Genomic DNA, 21,475 nt, shown 5'->3' on the forward strand with positions numbered 1-21,475 from the left:
GCAGTCATGAAATTAAGACACTTGCTCCTTGGAATAAAAGCTATGACCAACCTAGATAGCATATTAAAAAGCAGAGACATTACTTTGCTGACAAAGATCCATCTAGTCAAAGCTATGGTTTTTTCAGTAGTCATGTAAGGATGTCAGAGTTGGATCATAAAGAAAGCTGAGTGCCAAAGAATTGATGCTTTTGCACTGTGGTGTTGGAGAAGACACTTGAGAGTCCCTTGGACAGCAAGGAGTTCCAACCAGTCCATCCTAAAGGAAATCAATCTTGAATATTCATTGGAAGGACTAATGCTGAAGCTCCAAGACTTTGGTCACTGGATGCAAAGAAATGACTCATTGGAAAAGACCCTGATGCTGGGAAAGATTGAAGGCATGAGGAGAAGGGGATCACAGAGGACGAAATGATTGTATGGCATCACCAACTCAATGGACATGAGTCTGATCAAGCTCAGGGAGTTGCTGATGGACAGGGAAGCCTGGCGTGCTGCCTTCCCTAGGGTCACAGTAAGACATGACTGAGTGCCTGAACTGAACTGACCTGAAGCACTGCATGCTTCCCACCTTTTCATGAAATGGGAAGCACACATTTAGACTATGAATGTATTTAAAATTTCTTGCTTCTTATTAATCCTCTCCACATCTTATTTTAAAGCCAAACAACCTCATTCATGGTGAATACTTTCATCCCAAGTGCAATTAATAAAAAAATTAGGATCTCATATTCCATATTTGACAATATCTCTATGACTCAGTGCCATTCTCAAAATCACATTGTTTTACAAATACATCACAGATTATATTCTGACCCATCCCTTGATTTTTCTATATGTAGCACTCTCATCTTGGATTGAGGAAATGTTAAAGAGAAAACCACAGGCCCAAAATGGCACAACTTGTGCTAAAGCCCATGATAGCAAATGTAGATTAAACAACTAACCTAATTGCAGTTTTGACCTTCACCAGAAATGTAATCTTAATCAACCAGTCTGGAATTTTCTGGTCAGCACCAATGAGGTCACCTGCTACATGGGCTCTCTATATCCCCTCAGAGAAGAAGAGGCAATCTGCCTGCTAAAACCCCTTGCTTTCCCTTCCCCCCTCAAAAAAGAAGATGTGTTGGCCTAAAAACAATCCTTTTTTTCTTTTGCTAATAGCTTCCTTGCCCTATCCTTCTTCCTATAAAAACCTTCTGTTTTGTACAACCCCTCAGAGTACCCTTCTAGTTGCTAGGTAGGATGCAGTCTGATTCATGAATCACCTAATAAAGGTAATTAGATCTTCAATTTAATTGGTTGAACTTTGTTTTTGTTTTTGACCTCACCACCCAGCGTGAGGGACCTTAGTTCCCTGACCAGTGGAATTTAGAACCCTGCAGTGGAAGAGCAGAGTCATAACCACTTGACTGCCAAGGAAGTCTCTGAACTTTGTGTCTTAATAAGAAAAAAAAATCTGTTAATAGAATCCATAAAATTCCCTACTAATTGAGGATTTTAATAATCAAACGCCTATTTAAAGACAACAATGTTTTCAAAATAAAATTTATTCAACATTTAGGAAAAAATTCAGTTTGATAAGACTCATATCTAACATTTGGCCATACGACTGGGATTTATTGAGTCAACAGAGTGAATCTTGATTAGAAAGGGCTTCTTTTTTCAGTATGAAAAACCTGAAATTAAGAAAGAGCTCCATTATTAACAGTCATTAATAACACAAACTATTTGACTTAGATTAATAACTCAGAGAAATAGAAAAAAAGCATTCAGCAGGGAATAAAGCAAAACATTTCATGTACATTCACATTTCTTTTATCTTTAAAAGACTTGGCATTATGGTATTTTTCCTCTAAGTCACATTTCCTTCTTAAAGCTCACCAAAGATACAGTGGTCAACCTATAGCATTATCTGTATAACTCAAATAGCTAAAATCAGCTCATAATGCAGGTTATAATCAGCTCATAATGCAGGTTATGTTTTTGTATAGATTCTACTGTACAGCTAGCAGAACTGGAGTGTGAGCTCTCGGAGGTTATGCACCAAGATTTTTAAAATTTTTGCGATCTTTCACCTGTGGCACACTAGTAATATATATCAAGCTGTGTACATTTTAAGTCAGTCTTTCCTTTTCCCCATCCTGCTTTTCTCCTGTAATTCTCATGTTTTCCTTAATCTAAAGGTAGCGTTTCATGTTCTAAAGCATTATTCTTATACATCATCAAAAGCAAGTTCACCCCAAAATGTACCTTTTTAGGGTTAATTTTTTAAATTACTGTTCATTCTTAAGACATTATCATAGTCTACACAACATCATTGTACATTCACAGTGTACAGGTGGTTATAAAATGTAGGTTCATCAGTTCTAAAGCAAAATATTTTTTTATCTATTACCTCAGACTAAACATGGTAATGCTATACAACTTACCATTTTCAATAAATTTCTTTGCTTATATAAAAGTGTACAAGTAACTATCAAAACAAATAATGAGACAAGAACAAACGGTACCAAGAAAAATAGTAAGATTTCCTTCCATATGTCACCTAGGATTAAAATCACAAAAAAAAAAGGGAAAGGGTTAGATGTGTACAATTATTTTGAAAATGGAATTATTTTATAAATAAACTTGTAAATGGAGAAGAACTGAGTTAAACTTGGCAACTTCTGCCATATCTCCCAGTGTGATGTTTGAGTATGGCATTCCTTTAATTCGTGCACTTTTTTTTTATAGAACAACTACTTTACTGGATTGTGACAGCTCTTCATTTTGCTTAGAGAAATAACTACCTAAAGCCCCATTCTATTTTCTTTAAAAAATATTTATTTATTTATTTGGCTGTGCCAGATCTTAGTTGCGGCATACAAGATCTTTAGTTTCGGCATTAAAACTCTAAGTTGAGGCATGTGGGATCTAGCTACCTGACCAGAGTTAGAACCTAGGTCCCCCTGCATTGAAAGCACAGTGTCTTAGCCATTAGACCACCAGGGAATTTCCTCCCCCCATTCATATTTTCTTACATGATTTTGTTTCAAATTTGTTCTTGTGAATTTTTTACAAAAACACAGTGGTAAAATATTAACAGAGGGATTAGATAAACACACCATATGTATCTCTTAACTCTCAATAAGTCAAATGTTTATATCATACAATGCAGTAGTGAGTGAAAGTTGGTCTTCAATAAGTCTCAGTGCAAATAATGGAGCTAGTCTTTAAAAGTCATGTTTTTGAAATTGTCTCACATTCTGGAGACTAAAGAAATGAGCTTTTTCTTATCATTCTTTTTTTTTTTTTTTTTTTTTAGGGATGAAATTTTAATGGTTCTTCTGCATAGCAAGGGCTTCCCTGGTGGCTCAGTTGGTAAAGTGTCTGCCTGCAATGAGGGAGAGCCATGTTTGATACCTGGGTTGGGAAGATCCTCTGGAGAAGGAAATGGCAACCCACTTCAGTATTCTTGCCTAAAGAATTCTATGGACAGAGGAGCCTGGTGGGCTACAGTCCATGGGGTCACAAAGAGTTGGACACAACTGAGTAACTGACACTTTCACTGCATAGCAAGAAATGAGCAATCACTAGACAAATTGAAAATGTATACAAGGTTTATCCTTCCAAAACCAGTATCTCCCACATTTTTGAAATACTATGGAACATTTTGAATCTTAGGCCTATACCTATACTCAAAACTATCTCCAGCCCCACTTTTTCTTGGTGTCTTATTCATTTAGGATCTTATTTTCTATTAGAAAATTACCAAATTCATAGGCCCAGTTAAGAATTGCAAGGATATAATCCAGAGAAATGACTAATGATATGAGCTTCTGGCATGCAAAATTAACAGCAAGAAATAGGCTTCTTTTGTGAAGTTTCAGAGTAAATCCTGAATAAGATAGTCATTTTCAAAATATTACTGTGCTATTTTTCTATAACTTAAAACATCCAATAAGAAATGTGCAAAAGAAATAAGACCACATGCATCTCAAAAGTCTTTGTTTCTAATCTAAAACTTATTAAGATTCTACCAAGAGATAGCCATCAGGGCAAAAGAAATCTGTCATCAAAAACATGGTTAAGATTACATACAAAAAGTTTAAAAAACAAAAACAAACAAAAAAACAACATAAATCAATTATACTCCAACTTTAAAAAAGAAGATTATATGTAAAATATATAAAAGGATGTTATTTTGAGAATGTGGCTAAAAATTCACCATGTCTTCTTTAAACACTCATTGACTAATGAAAGTGAAAGTCACTCAGTCCTGTCTGACTCTTTGTGGTCCCATAGACTATACATGGAATTCTCCAGGGCAGAATACTGGAGTGGGTAGCCTTCCCTTCTCCAGGGGATCTTCCCAAACCAGGTCTTCTGCATTGCAGACAGATTCTTTACCAGCTGAGCCACAAGGGAAGCCCAAGAATACTGGAGTGGGTAGCCTATCCCTTCTCTAGCGGATCTTCCCGACCCAGGAATCGAAACAAGATATAATTCAGGGCACAGTGTCAGTTCCAGAGTCTCAGATTTTTTATATTAGTGACAAAAATGAAAAAAAAAATAAACATAGTACAAGTAAGTGTTCTTTCTGATTCCATGTATCTTTAGTTAATTGAGTTCTTTCTCTCTCTCTGTCTGTTTTTCCTCCATAGCCCTTAGTGATTATAAGATATATTTGGCTTCTTTGCTTATGTCTATCTCTACTTAACTTGGGAATAAAATATAAATTCAATGAGAACAAAGATTTTTTTTTTTTTTTACCACTGTACCTCCAGTACCTGAAAAACTCTGACATGTAGTAGGTGCTTAACAAATATCTGATATATGAAAGAGAATGATATCAGTATACTAATAGCAAGATAACAAAAACAGATTCTATTATAATGGAACAACATAAAAGGAGATGAATGATCAATAAAAATGCCATTATATGTTTGTATCTGCATATGTGTTTATATGCCTTCAAGAAAGAACAAGGCTGAGCTGATTTCCTTCCATTTAAAATAATTACTAACATTTATATTGATAAAGCTAGTATACCATGAAGCACAATAATATTTTGCCACTTTCTCAATGTTGTTTATATTGCTATTTTTGTCTTCCATGAAAGTTTATTTTCTTTTTTTAATTCTTTATTTTATGTTGCCATATTATTGGTTAACAATGTTGTATTAGCTTCAGGTGTACAGCAAAACAATTCAGTTGTATATATATATATATATATATATATATATATTCTTTTCAAATTCTTTTCCCATTTAGGTTATTACAGAGTATTCAGCAGAGATCCCTGTGCTATATAATAGGTCCTTATTGGTTATTCATTTTAAATATAGTGTGTTCATGTCAATCCCAAACATATTTAATTGAAATACATCTTTTACCATAAGTCACTTTAAATCAGTGTTGGAAGTAAACAGAATGTATATTTTACTAGTGATAACATATTATTCAGAAAAATGTTCATTAGGCATGGTACCAGACACTCAAAAACAAGTGTCTTGTTTAAGATTTCTGTTCTCTTGAAAATCAAAAGCATAGGAAAATATTGATTAAAATAGTCTTCCCCACAAAAGAACTAGCACATTCTCTCTTCTGACAGAAAAGCAAGAATGTTGATAACTGAACTATAACAAGACTCTGAACTACAACAACTTAAACTAGCTAAAACAGAACATTAGATTTCCTATAAATCTATGTTCAGTTGAAGTGCTTGCTAATTTATCTTTTGTTTATAGACTATCTGCAAGAGCATTTGGAGAAGGCAATGGCACCCCACTCCAGTACTCTTGCCTGGAAAATCCCATGGACAGAGGAGCCTGATAGGCTGCAGTCCATGGGGTCGCTAAGAGTCGGACACGACTGAGCTAATTCACTTTCACTTTCACTTTTCACTTTCATGCTTTGGAGAAGGAAATGGCAACACACTCCAGTGTTCTTGCCTGGAGAATCCCAGGGACGGGGGAGCCTGGTGGGCCGCCGTCTATGGGGTTGAACAGAGTCGGACACGACTGAAGAGACTTAGCAGCAGCAAGAGCATTTGGACTTTCATAATTACAAAATTCACTGAGAGAAAATTAATTTTGCTAGCAAAGAGCAAATAGTTTAGTTACTGTTCTTTTTAAAATATATTTTCTTCAATAACTATATCAACATATTTTATGATTGTTCCCTCTTTCTAACATTTAAATGGATTCATTTGAATTTCAATGGGGAAGAGGCATAGACTTTAAAAATCTTGAATAATGAGCATATAATTTTTCAAAACCATATAAAGAAGATACATAATATACCCAAGGGTCTAATAAAATACATATATGCTTGTATGTAAAACTTCAGAGTAAATGTACTACTGCAACTCCAGTTGGTACTAATACAGATTTGGTTAACATCTGGTAAGTATATAAGAAACTCAAGAATAGCACCACCAAATTTTGGAGCTAAGACTACCATTGGAAGGTAATCCACTAGCAAAATCAAAGCAAAACAGGTAAAATTAGCTTGTCAAATGAAAGTAGAAAGAATCAAACAGAATTTATTAAACCTTGCAGTGTGGAAAAGATACAGCTCAATTAATATTATAGACATCTATAAAAATAAGTAATATAGCCAATATTTTATAATAACTTTAAATGGAGTAAAGCCTTTTAAATTGTGAATCACTATATTGTACACTTGTAACTTATATCTCAAGAAACTATACTTCAATTAAAAAAAATGGTGAAGAAAGGTTGACCCTATGATATTGATAACCTGTGTCACTAAATTGTAGTGACCTATGACATCCAATAAGGCATCTTCTTCCTCAAACAGCGCTAGAAATACTCTACTGTTCTTTTATCCCATACCTTTCCAGCACTGTTCATCACTCCACTCACTCCATATTCCATCATCTGCACAATAAATATTCATTTTGCTTCTTACTAAAAAGCATAATTGGAGACTTTCATTTGATGTTCTTGTGATGTATATTTCATTTTCAATTGTGGTAGTCTGAAAGCCAAGAAAAAAATAAGATGTCATTATTTGATCTAACTGCAGCTAGCCATACTCCATTTGATTTGTCATTTTTATAAAGTGAATTTTGTTACATGAAATAAATGCATCAAATGCCTAGAAAGGTATATACCAAAATCCTAACAGTGGCCATCGCTGTATGGTGTTTTACTTTTCATTCTTTCTTCCTTATTTATACTTAAAATTTTTCCTGTAGTGATAATGGATTACTGGTAGTAAAGGGAATATATGACAGGGCAAAATTCCTAGGTAGTTTTGGTGCTTATGACTCCCATTTTGGATTAGTTTCAAATTGTCCAGATTCCATAAATTAGAAAATGCTACATATACTGAGTTAGCAAAAAGAGTCATCATCGAAGGTTGTTTCTATGGATACTGTAAAGTTCATACACACAAAGCTTCTTTTTTCCCTTATTCTTATTTTGTTTAATCATAAGACCAGTATAACAGTGCTCAGGGCCTGACACGAAACCACCCCTTCCGATATGAGAATACACACAGCTGGATGTTCTCAAAAGAAAAAAAGAAAATCACTTCATGATTACTTCAGTTTTTCATTTAAAAGAGCCAAAGAGTGTTTCTCATCCAAAACAACAGCTTTTCATTTGTTATAACTTTTCTTGGGAGCTAGCATAATGTAATGTAAATTAAAGTAGACTGGGAATAAGATCTGGATTCTAGTTCTAGGTACATAATTTTATTGTAAGTCAATTCACTTCCTTGGGACTTGTAAATCTATTTTTTCAAGTAGAATAAATCAGTTTTTTTCATCTGTATGTGAAGTGAATTGATTAGAACTAGTCTAATCAATTGTCTCCACCACTTGTCTTCATCACTTGTTTCCACCACTCCCTAAGCTGGAAACCAATGAATAAAATTAATATATAACAATTTGGAAACAAGTGACTAGATTATCTCTAAGGACCTATGTAGCTTTAAAGTTGGTATAATTAGCTGATTATACTTTCAGACTGCAAGCATCTTTCTGTTGTCCACAAGATTGTTTGGTTTTCTGGAAGTTAAACTAAGGTGCATGTCATGTTCCATCCTCATGTGAATAGCAACTGACTTTGGTTCTCATGTTTACTATTTTATTTAAAAGGCTGTGTTTATGATTTTCCCAAATAAATGAAATTTCCATACCACCCAGGCAGTATCATCTTCTGTGAACTCAATTTCATAAATGAGACATTTTGCTGGAATAGGTCCTCTGGGAATGCTCCATTTCAGGTTGACTTCTGAATTCTTCATAGTAAGACTAAGGTAGTCTGGTGGCAAAGGTTTAACTGAAAACAAAAGGAAACAATTTCAACATGAAAGTTATTGAAGTTTAGCAGTAGCCTTTATCAAAAGCTAGGGGCACCTATTAACTGAAGCCTCCAGGGTAAATCAGGTGGCTCAAGACTATTCTCTATAAGTAAGTAAATAAGCGTTAGTTGCTTAATTGTGTCTGACTCTTTGAGACCCCATGGACTGCAGCCCACCAGGCTCCTCTGTCCATGAGATTTCCATGCAAGGATACTGGAGTGGGTTGCCATTTCCTTCTCCAGGGGATCTTCCTAACCCAGGGATCGAACCCAGGTCTCCTGCACTGCAGGCAGATCCTTTACTGACTGAGCTATAAGGGAAGCCCCAATGTGAATTAAAATCAAAGCCACTTGCTAACCAAGATCAGTTGAAGAAACTTGGTTATTTGGGAAACTGATTTTTTGTTAAGCCACATATTGACAAATATGTAAAGAGAAAAGCTAGAAGATCCAAATCATTACAGTCATTTTTCCATTTTATGGCATTAGAAACAACTACCACAACAAATTACTACTAGTATTTTTATTTTTATTAATAGCTAATTCTTATTTAGAGCTTATGATGTGTCAGGAAGTAAACCAGGAATGTTACGTCATAAACTTATTCATATCTCACAATAAATCTATGAGGTGGTCCTCTATTATCTTCATTTTACTGATAAGGAAATTGAAACATATTAAGAGTAACTCACCCAAAGTCATATAGCTAGAATGTAATAAATTCAAAACTTATGGCTGGCTCTAGAACCTGTCATTCTTATAACTGTTAGAAATGAGAACACAGACTCAGACAATATCCAACCTATTCCCAGGGCCTTTTGAGCATTGGGAATGAGTGATTCCATAATTATTCCATTATTAACACTAGACAAAAATACTTTCTAGAAGACAAACTCTGAAGCTGGGAAACAAATTATGAATTCTAAATGAAAACTATGCTTTATACTCATTCAATTCCTTATCTTCCATACTTTTATATTTAATTAGTTCTTCCTTGTACTCTGTTGGCCTCCAGTTTTCTGGCTTTGCATTCCAGTAGATATCTATTTATCTACCTCTTCTCTTCCACATGGTCGGTTGTAAATGGTCTAAACTAGAAACATTTTGAAGTTGTTTACCTCACCTATATTTTGAAGCTGAAAAATGAAATAGCTGGGTCTGATTAACTGGGATTCTGATGATCCATTAACACAGATGTAGAAATCTTTATAGTCTGATGACTCCAAGTAGGGAAACCTGCATCCAATATTTTTTCCTTTAGCCTGGATGTAATCAATACACTCTAACACATGGTCCAAGCCCTCATACCTATAAAAAGAAGTGTGGTAAGAATTGTGTTTATCAATATCTTCTAGTTGTATGTTGCTCAGTTTTCAATTATTTTAAAATACCAGATAAATAAAAAATAATTTAATAACATACAACATTTACTGAATACCAACTATGTGCCAGATCCCATGAAAAGTGCTAGGGGTACAATAGTAAGGAAAGTAGACACAGCCCATTATTTTACAGAGCTTACAGTCTGGTGGGAATCTATACAAAATTTCAGATATAAGGCAATAATTCTTACTCATATATTTAGGTTATGTTGATTCACCAATAGGATTGTGAATCAAAGAATAAGATTCCTATTAGGAAAACATGGGATTTATATTGATAATCCTGAATGGTACTGCTTTTTGAAATACAGTACTGAAGAATTTACTAGAAGAAAGCAGATTTAAAAGCAGATTTACAAGGTGGCCAAGAAGCATAGGAAAAGATGTTCAACATCAGTAATTATTAGAGAAATGCAAATCAAAACTACAATGAGGTGTCACCTCATACCAGTCAGAATGGCCTTCATCAACAAGTCTACAAACAATCAATGCTGGAAATGGGGTTGGTAGATGCTAACTATTACATTTAGAATGGATAAACAGCAAGCTCTTAATGTATAGTACAGGGAACTATATTCAATATCCTGTGATAAACCACAATGGAAAAGAATGTATATATGTATATAACTGAGTCATTTTGCTGTACAGCAGAGATTGGAGCAACACTGTAAGTCAATCTCACTTCAGTGGGAAAAAAAGAAAGAAAAATAATGCTGGAGCAGGTGTGAAGTAAAAGGAGCCCTCCTACACTGTTGGTGGGAATATAAATTGGTATAACCACTATAAAGAACAGTATGGAGGTTCCTTAAAAAAACTAAAAATAAAACTACTATATGATCCAGCAATCCCACTCCTGGGCATATAGCTGGAGAAAACGAACTAGGAAAGATACATGCATCTCAGTATTCATAGTGGCACTGTTTACAGTAGCCAAGGCATGGAAGCAATCTAAATGTCCATTGATAGATGAATGGATAAAGTAGATGTGGTACATATACAAAATGGAATACTACTTAGCCATAAAAATAAATGAGATCATGCTATCTGCAGCGACATGAATGGAGCTAGATATTATCATACAAATGAAGTAAATCAGAAAGAGAAATAAAAATATCATATGATATCACTTATATTTAAATATACAAAATGACACAAATGAACTTATTTACAAAACAGAAACAGTCTCATAGACTTCAAAAACAAACATGGTTACTAAAGGGGAAAGGTGGTGGTGGGGTAAATTAGGAGCTTGGATTAAAATATACACACTATTATATACAAAATAGGTAATCAATAAGGACCTACTGTATAGCACAGGAAACTACTCAATATTCTATAATAACCTATGTGGGAAAAGAAACTGAAAAAGAAGAGATATATGTATATGTATAACTGAATCACTTTGCTGTACACTTGAAACTAAAAACATTGTAAATCAACTATATTCTAATATAAAATAAAAATCAAATTTCAAAGTAAATAAAATATAAAAATGAAAGAGAAAATTTAATTAAAACATTTAAAAATAAAAGCAGACATAAAATATTGTTATGTTTAATAAAATGAATGAAAATCCTCTGAGAACATAATACACATAGGGATAAATCTCATAAAAGCCAGCCAGTTCAGTCACTCAGTTGTGTCCGACTCTTTGCGACCCCATGAATCCCAGCACGCCAGGCCTCCCTGTCCATCACCAACTCCCGGAGTTCACTCAGACTCACATCCATCGAGTCAGTGATGCCATCCAGCCATATCATCCTCTGTCGTTCCCTTCTCCTCTTGCCCCCAATCCCTCCCAGCATCAGAGTCTTTTCCCTTCGCATGAGGTGGCCAAAGTACTGGAGTTTCAGCTTTAGCATCATTCCTTCCAAAGAAATCCCAGGGCTGGTCTCCTTCAGAATGGACTGGTTGGATCTCCTTGCAGCCAAAATATGAGCCTAGCAGCTGATATGGTACTGGTACAAATATCTGGACTCCATTGAATTCACTTTATGCCAAATATTTTGCTAAGTCATATCCGACTCTTTGTAAACCCATGGGCTGCAAGGTTTCCCTGCCCTTTACTATTTCCCAGAATTTGTTCAAACTCCTGTCCATTGAGTCAATGATGCCATCCAACTAACTCATCCTCTGTTGCCCCCTTATCCTCCTGTACTCAACCTTTCCCAGAATCAGAGTCTTTTCCAACAAGTTGGGCTCTTCATATCAGGTAGCTAAATTATTGGGACTTCAGCTTCTGCATCAATCCTTCCAATGAATATTCAGAGTTGATTTCCTTTAGGATTGACTGGTTTGATATTCCTGGCTGTTCAAGGGACTCTCAAGAGTCTTCACCAGCACCACAGTTTGAAAGTGTCAATTCTTTGGTGCTTAGCCTTCTTCATGGTCCAACTCTCACATCTGTAAATGACTACTGGAAAAACCATAGCTTTGACTATATGATTGTTGGCAAAGTGGCCATGAAATTAAAAGATGCTTGCTTCTTGGAAGAAAAGCTACAACAAACCTAAATGGTATATTAAAAGCAGTGACAACAATTTAAACACTTAGTGAGAGTTAACAAAGTCATGGAAGTCAGAAAAAGGATCAGGTTTTAATAGCTACATGGTTTTTTAAAAAGCAAGAATATGAAATATGGCAAAACTATTTAGGTTATAATTCCATCTATCTAGAAGATGCAAAATTTAACTCAGTACAGAAACAATGATTGCATTCCTTATATCACCCATAGAGTGCCTTCTAGTAGCTACAGCCTAAACCTACTTATTCCCATTGAGAACCCTAAATAACTGTAAATAAACTTCATCATAAATCCAACTCTGAAAAAGTATAATGAATTCAGTTTAATGAAAATGAAATTCGCTCAGTTGTGTTCAACTCTTTGTGACTGCATGGACTATACAGTCCATGGACTTCTCCAGGCCAGAATACTGAAGTGGGTAGCCATTCCCTTCTCCAGGGGATCTTCCCAACCCAGGGATCGAACCCGGGTCTCCACATTGCAGGCGGATTTTTTATTAGCTGAGCTATCAGGGAAGCCCATCTAGAGGCCCAAGTATCTGTTTTGTTTGCCTTGTTTGTATTTTTTAAAGTTTGAATTGGTATGTATATATGTGCTAGTCGCTCAGTCCTGTCAGACTCTTTGCGACCCCAAGGACTGTAGCCCTCCAGGCTTCTCTGTCCATGGAATTCTCCGGGCAGGAATACTGGAGTGGGTTGCCATTCCCTTCTCCAGGGGATCTTCCCAACTCAGGGATTGAACCCAGGTCCCTTGCATTTCAGGTAGATTCTTTACCATCTGAGCTACCTGGGAAGCCCTAACGAAAATACAGTTACTCATACTGTGGATTAATTTTGATAGATATCTTCTGGATATGGAATTCTTATTATAAAAATACTTACCAGTAGTATAACCTGTAATTGCTATCCAAATGGGCACCCATGCCAGGTTTCCAAGAGCAGAGTAAATATTGCCAGTTGTAATATACACAATCCATATCCTGAATTTTAGTGTCCAGATTTCCTAAGAAATGAATAAACTGTGAATGCTTGAAAGACATGATAATGAATCACTTGGGAAATCACTAAGCAATTTTATTTCATTTCCTTTGACCTCTCCACTTCATTTAGCAATCAACATAATCAGGAAAACCCCCAAAGGAAGTTGTTGGAAATCACTTCACTTCAAGTGGAACATGCAAAATCAAAAACTTTTGAGGGCTCATTTATTGGTACTAGTGTAAGCATATGCAGAAGTGCCAAATTAATAATTCTAGGATGCTCTGAGCAGCTGCATAGTTGCATGTATATTCACTGATATGAGCCCCAAACTGGGATCTATATTAACCTAATAAGGGCTATAGTCTATGGGGCCACAAAGAGTTGCACATGACTGAGCATGCATGCATGAAATAAGATGTAGGTTTTGCCACATATGTTTTCTGATTTAAAGAATTCAAAACACCAGTCGCCCACTTCTCAGAAGGATTCTATTTTGTGCCACATTCTCAACTGTACATATAATCTGCTGTATAAGTGTTAAGGAACTTACTTCCCATAGATTTTTCTAACAGTATTATGACAAGAGAGCTTTGTTTTAACCTTGTGATGATATCCAATAAGTAGCTTCTGACCATGAACTTTGAACTTCTGATCCATTTGTGCATTGCCTTGGCAGAAGTGTGTGTATCTTTGCTTCAACACCTTTGTTAAGATCAAATCCATCTTTGTAAAGTAGATTCTTAGTGATGATCGTCTGTTTGATAAAAAGATGAGACAGAGTCAAGCTTAGAAACAATAATGGTATCATGAGCCACATTAATAAGACTAAAAAGTCATTAATACTCTGGAGAGTCCTCAATAGCTAAGAAATTCCAGATTATTATCCGATAAAGTGTCCCAGATATATTTTTGGCAGAGTTCACCTTCTGCATATTATGTCATTTGATGAGATCTTAACACCTCATTTAAAATAAATTCTGGAAGACAAAAAAGGCTCTGTGGCAAGAACTTGAGCTATAACCAACTTGAAATCAAGGGATAATTTTCATGTACCATATGCCTATTACATGACAATTTATCACCTTTCAAAAATCACATGAAATCATGTACAATCTTGGTGGTAACTGGAGGAAGCCAGACAAAGTGCGACTATCTGAAGGACTAAAACCATATATCATTTATCCTTTTATTCCTGATACCTAGCTAGTGAAGTAGCTGGCAAAAAAGTTTTGGAAAACTTTTGGAAAAAAAGTTACTCAATGACTGTTTGATTTTAATTGTTCTTTGAAACTACCTAGCTGAATTAAGAAGATAACAGAATTCCTTGTACAATCAAAATCTTTGAAAGAAATGCTTGTTGACTATGTAAATAGTTAATGATTCAATAAACTTTCACTGAGCACTTACTACAATATATGCAAAGAACCATGCTGTGTTCTGTAGGGTGAGTACAAAGATAAATAAGGATTAATTCCTACAGAGAAAAAGCTGACATCATCCAGTAGCATAAGTAAGATCCATACACAGGATTTAAGTAACTCTGAAATATGGTAATATGTATAAGTACTCTATGAGTCCATATTCCATGAGATCAGGTTTTCCTTTCCTGTACTTCCAGTGGTAGTCTTAATAGTGGGTGGGGTGAGAACAGATATTGCAGGATACACAGGAGACAACAGCAGGCATGCAACTTATATCTTAATAATAGCTATTGAGATACAGAAATAAGAGCAGACACTGACATCAGGAATCACAAGAAAACTAATAAGCACTCTAGTATCTTAAGTGCATGCTTTACTTACCCTCCAGCTTTCACTATCAACATTTCGATATTTTAACTCATATTCTACAGTGCATTTGTTAAAATTATCCAGAGACACTGGAGGTTGCCACTGCAAATAGAGATAACCTAAATATCCAGGGTCCACTATTTGAAAATCCTGAGGAGGATTAACTGAAATAAAATCAATAGAATATTTTAATTTTTATCCTGAATTTTATGACAAAGATTTTTAAATCTAGATTACTTCCATATGTCCATCAACTGATGAATGAAAAAAAAAAAAAAAACTATGATACATTCATAAAATGGAATATTATCCAGCCATAAGAAAGAATGAAATACTGATATATGCTAGAACATGAATGAACCTTGAAAACCTTATGCTAAGTGAAAGAAGCCCACATATTGCATGATTTCATTTACGTGAGATATTGAAATAGGCAAATTCATAGAGACAGAAAATCAATTAGTGGTTGTCAGGTGCTGGAGGGAGGGGCGAATGAGATGTAACTACTTAATGGATATGAAGTTTCTTTTTGGGGTGATGTAACTATTCTGGAATTTGGTAACTGTGGCTATTATACAACTTTGTGAATATACTAAAAACCACTGTACATTATACTTTAAAATAATAAGTTTTATGTCTTGTGAATTAAATATCAGAAAAGCTGTTTTTAAAAATCTAGATTACTACTACATAGTTGTCCCTTCTTTAAGAAATTGCATATGTAAATGTGACTTAGCCTAGCTAGGTATTGTTTTCATGGAAATAAGAAATTCAACATGGAGTTATCTCTGCAGTCATATAGACCACAATTTGGTCTTGGGTAGGAACATTTTATTACATAAATCTCTCTCATAGCAAGAATCAGTCAGTATTAATCTAGTGTTTACTATATGTATAACAACATAACATACATGGCACATAGACACAAAGGGATAGAAAATATAAAATATGGCACACACAAAAAGGGATAGAAAATATAAAATATGACTACTCTGGCTAAGTGCCTTAAGAATTAGGAGAACAGGTAGATTTTGTTGGTCCATTCAAGATAATTGAATCCTCTGGTTAACTAAAGCTCAGAGCTATTTGTAGAATATGCAAACCTGAGCCATTCTTTGGAAGGACTCAAAAAAAAGTGGTAGGCAGCTGAGTGACAGGAAACAGCTTCTTTTATTTCAAGGGAGGGGGCAGCAGGAGGCAATGGCTCCTTCATCTGGTGATTTAGAAACCAATAAAAATTAACAAATTATTCTATAAATGTAGAAGTGTTAGTCACTCAGTCATGTCCAACTCTTTGCAACTCCATGGACTGTAGTCCACCAGACTCCTCTGTCCACAGAATTCTTGAAGCAAGAATACTGGAGTGGGTAGCCACGCCCTTCTCCAGGGGATTTTCTGGACCCAGGGATCAAACCTGGGCCTCCTACATTGTAGGCAGATTCTGTACTGTCTGAACTACAAGGGAAGTCCCATAAACTTACTAAGCCTACTAGCAAATCTAGTACATAGTACTGCTCTCATGTTGCCTTTCTGCTAATAATTTCTTCTCATTTCTGCTCTGCTTTTCATTTTAATACTTTACTTCATATTACATATTGAGGTAAGTAAAAGAATCAACAGAAATAAATGATGCCACAAATAATGATTTGAAATGAGAGCCCCATGAACCAAATAAAGAAGGTCTCTATTGAGGATGAAATGACAATCCTATTGTTCATGATTAGAAATTTTTGTTAAATACATACTTCTAATTAGCTTCTGCAATGAAAAGTTCATTAGACATGACTTAATAATTGTGTAATTATTTTTAAAATTCATTTTAAACTTATGTATTTTTAAAACTTATTTAATTGTCTTAAAAGTTAAGGTAGCTATGGTTTTTTCCAGTAGTCATGTATGGATGTGAGAGTTGGACTATAAAGAAAGCTGAGTGCCAAGAACTGATGCTTTTGAACTGCGGTGTTGGAGAAGACTCTTAAGAGTCCCTTGGACTGCAAGGAGATACAACCAGTCCATCCTAAAGGAAATCGGTCCTGAATATTCATTGGAAGGACTGATGCTGAAACTCCAATACTTTGGCCACCTGATGTGAAGAACTGACTCATTGGAAAAGACCCCGATGCTGGGAAAACTGAAGGTGGGAGGAGAAGGGGATGACAGAGGATGAGATGGTTGGATGGCATCACCAACTCAATGGACATGAGTCTAAGCAAGCTCCAGGAGTTGGTGATGGACAGCGAAGCCTGGTATGCTACAGTCCATGGGGTAGCAAAGAATCAGACACAACTGAGCGACTGAACTGAACTGAGTAATTAAGGAAAGTTTTCAGTTAATTGCATACCAGACAATGAGGTTTTGGGTAAATAGCCTCTTTATTAGAAAAGATTATATGAAAACTAGGGCAGAAATAAATGCAAAAGAAACAAAAGGGACCATAGCAAAAATCAACAAAGCCAAAAGCTGGTTCTTTGAAAGGATAAATAAAATTGACAAACCATTAGCCAGACTCATCAAGAAACAAAGGGAGAAAAATCAAATCAATAAAATTAGAAGTGAAAATGGAGAGATCACAACAGACAACACAGAAATACAAAGGATCATAAGAGACTACCATCAGCAATTATATGCCAATAAGATGGACAACTTAGAAGAAATGGATAAATTCATAGAAAAGTAACAACTTTCCAAAACTGAACCAGGAAGAAAGAGAAAATCTTAATAGACCCATCACAAGCATGGAAATTGAAACCATAATCAGAAATTTTCCAGCAATCAAAAGCCCAGGTCCAGACGGCTTCACAGCTGAATTCTACCAGAAATTTAGAGAAGAGCTAACACCTATCCTACTCAAACTCTTCCAGAAAATTGCAGAGGACGGTAAACTTCCAAATGCATTCTATGAGGCCACCATCACCCTAATACCAAAACCTGACAAAGATGCCACAAAAAAAAGAAAACTATAGGCCAATATCACTGATGAACATAGATGCAAAAATCCTTAACAAAATTCTAGCAATCAGAATCCATCAACACATTAAAAAGATCATATACCATGATCAAGTGGGATTTATCCCAGGGATGCGAGGATTCTTCAATACCCGCAAATCAATCAATGTAATAAATCACATTAACAAATTGAAAAATGAAAGCCATATGATTATCTCAATAGATGCAGAGAAAGCCTTTGACAAAATTCAACATCCATTTATGATAAAAAAAAAAAACTCTCCAGAAAGCAGGAATAGAAGGAACATACCTCAACATAATAAAAGCTGTATATGACAAACCCACAGCAAACATTATCCTCAATGGTGAAAAATTGAAAGCATTTCCCCTAAAGTCAGGAACAAGACAAGGGTGCCCACTTTCACCACTACTATTTAACATAGTTTTGGAAGTTTGGGCCACAGCAATCAGAGCAGAAAAAGAAATAAAAGGAATCCAAATTGGAAAAGAAGTAAAACTCTCATTGTTTGCAGATGACATGATCCTCTACATAGAAAACCCTAAAGACTCCACCAGAAAATTACTAGAGCTAATCAAAGAATACAGTAAAGTTGCAGGATATAAAATCAACATACAGAAATCCCACGCATTCCTATACACTAATAATGAGAAAATAGAAAGAGAAATTAAGGAAACAATTCCATTCACCATTGCAATGAAAAGAATAAAATACTTAGGAATATATCTACCTAAAGAAACTAAAGACCTATATATAGAAACCTATAAAACACTGGTGAAAGAAATCAAAGAGGACACTAATAGATGGAGAAATATACCATGTTCATGGATCGGAAGAATCAATATAGTGAAAATGAGTATACTACCCAAAGCAATCTATAGATTCAATGCAATCCCTATTAAGCTACCAGTGGTATTTTTCACAGAGCTACAACAAATAATTTCACAATTTGTATGGAAATACAAAAAACCTCGAAAAGCCAAAACAATCTTGAGAAAGGAGAATGGAACTGGAGGAATCAACCTGCCTGACTTCAGGCTCTACTATAAAGCCACAGTCATCAATACAGTATGGTACTGGCACAAAGACAGAAATATAGATCAATGGAACCAAATAGAAAGCTCAGAGATAAATCCACACACGTATGGACACCTTATCTTTGACAAAGGAGGCAAGAATATACAATGGAGAAAAGACAATCTCTTTAACAAGTGGTACTGGGAAAACTGGTCAACCGCTTGTTAAAGAATGAAACTAGAACACTTTCTAACACCCTACACAAAAAATAAACTCAAAATGGATTAAAGATCTAAATGTAAGACCAGAAACTATAAAACTCCTAGAGGAAAACATAGGCAAAACACTCTCCGACATAAATCACAGCAGGATCCTCTATGACCCACCTCCCAGAATACTGGAAATAAAAGCAAAATTAAACGAATGGGACCCAATTAAAATTAAAAGCTTCTGCACAACAAAGGAAACTATAAGCAAGGTGAAAAGACAGCCTTCAGAATGGGAGAAAATAATAGCAAATGAAGCAACTGACAAACAACTAATCTCAAAAATATACAAGCAACTCCTGCAGCTCAATTCCAGAAAAATAAACGACCCAATCAAAAAATGAGCCAAAGAACTAAATTGACATTTCTCCAAAGAAGACATACAGATGGCTAACAAACACATGAAAAGATGCTCAACATCACTCATTATCAGAGAAATGCAAATCAAAACCACATTGAGATACCATTTCAAGCCAGTCACAATGGCTGCGATCCAAATCTACAAGCAATAAATGCTGGAGAGGGTATGGAGAAAAGGGAACCCTCTTACACTATTGGTGGAAATGCAAACTAGTACAGCCACTATGGAGAACAGTGTGGAGATTCCTTAAAAAGCTGGAAATAGAACTGCCTTTATGACCCAGCAATCCCACTGCTGGGCATACACACTGAGGAAACCAGAATTGAAAGAGACACGTGTATCCCAATGTTCATCGCAGCACTGTTTATAATAGCCAGGACATGGAAGCAACCTAGATGTCCATCAGCAGATGAATGGATAAGAAAGCTGTGGTACATATACACAATGGAGTATTACTCAGCCATTAAAAAGAATACATTTGAATCAGTTCTAATGAGGTGGATGAAACTGGAGCCTATTATACAGAGTGAAGTAAGCCAGAAAGAAAAACACCAATAGAGTATACTAACGCACATATATGGAATTTAGAAAGATGGTAACAATAACCCTGTACGCGAGACAGCAAAAGAGACACAGATGTACAGAACAGTCTTTTGGACTGTGTGGGAGAGGGTGAGGATGGGATGATTTGAGAGAATGGCATTGAAACATGTATAATATCATATAAGAAATGAATTGGCAGTCCAGGTTTGATGCAGGGTACAGGATGCTTGGGGCTGGTGCATTGGGATGACCCAGAAGGATGGTACAGGGAGGGAGGTGGGAGGGGGGTTCAGGATGGGGAACATGTGTATACCCGTGGTGGATTCATGTTGATGTATGGCAAAACCAATACAATATTGTAAAGTAATTATCTTCCAATTAAAATAAATAAATTTAAATTTAAAAAATAAATAAAAATAGATAACCAAAAAAAAAAAAAAAAAAAAAGATTATATGAAAAGGTATACAAAGTATATTTTAGTTTGGCTTTTATCCCACAAAATTTTTTTTATCATCAGTTACGTTACACATGAGGCTGACTAGTAAGAACGTATCTTTTGTGTTGGGCTCCCTGAAATATTTCCAATAATAATCCATCTATTTATGCACTTTCATATGGTAGCTTGAAAAGGCAGTTAATATCTCTGATTTTAAAACTACTCCATTCTTGGTTTACCTTTTATTTCAGCATTTGAAGACAAAGTAGAGCCAAAAGCTGTGCAAATAAGAAGGGTATATAGACATCTGGTATCCAAATGAATGAAAGCCATTTCTCTAAGATTTAATACCTTGAAATTTCCACTCTAAGAAGGAAAAAGATACAATTTTAACATTGTCATACTTCAATATGAACTAAATGTGATTAAAAACACAGTTAGGAACTCTTCGTGGGCTTTCCACCAAGAACTGGGGAAACTTTGCCCCTTTGAATCATTTAAACAGAAAAAAAAAAAAATCAAGCTTGGAACCAAAATAATTGGAAAGGAAGATTTTTGTCTCATCCTTATGAAAGCAAAAACAAGACAACACAAACATATCACTTCAACCCCCGGATTTCACACACACACACACACACACACACACACACACACACATTATACATCACATGATATGACCAAGATATGATGAGCTCAAATAGCCTTCAGCCTGAAGACTGAACCAGACCCACCTGAGTGTTCTTATCTATTTGCAGGGGGAATTATATCATTAGTCTCCATAGTGATATTCTCCACTAGCCACCAATACATACACACACTCTTTTCTATGACAAAAATTATTTGAAAGTTATCTGAATATTGATAAAAGCTCAGAAACAATACCAAATATACCA

At 35.3% G+C, this 21,475-nt stretch overlaps 1 protein-coding gene across 1 annotated transcript; it reads right to left on the minus strand.

The window, feature by feature from the left end:
* Positions 1-1,601: 1,601 nt before the first annotated feature.
* Positions 1,602-20,940, minus strand: IL13RA2 (interleukin 13 receptor subunit alpha 2). The gene is made up of 9 exons (XM_005903781.2): positions 20,822-20,940; positions 15,006-15,157; positions 13,804-13,957; positions 13,105-13,225; positions 9,441-9,625; positions 8,154-8,296; positions 6,842-6,986; positions 2,432-2,547; positions 1,602-1,678 (listed from the first exon to the last, which is right to left on the minus strand). Exons 1-9 carry the CDS (start codon positions 20,913-20,915, stop codon positions 1,646-1,648), a joined length of 1,143 nt encoding a protein of 380 aa, XP_005903843.1. The 5' UTR covers positions 20,916-20,940; the 3' UTR covers positions 1,602-1,645.
* Positions 20,941-21,475: the final 535 nt, after the last annotated feature.

This window comes from Bos mutus, chromosome X (genome assembly GCF_027580195.1).
Source record: "Bos mutus isolate GX-2022 chromosome X, NWIPB_WYAK_1.1, whole genome shotgun sequence".
NCBI classification, from domain to species: Eukaryota; Metazoa; Chordata; class Mammalia; order Artiodactyla; family Bovidae; genus Bos; species Bos mutus.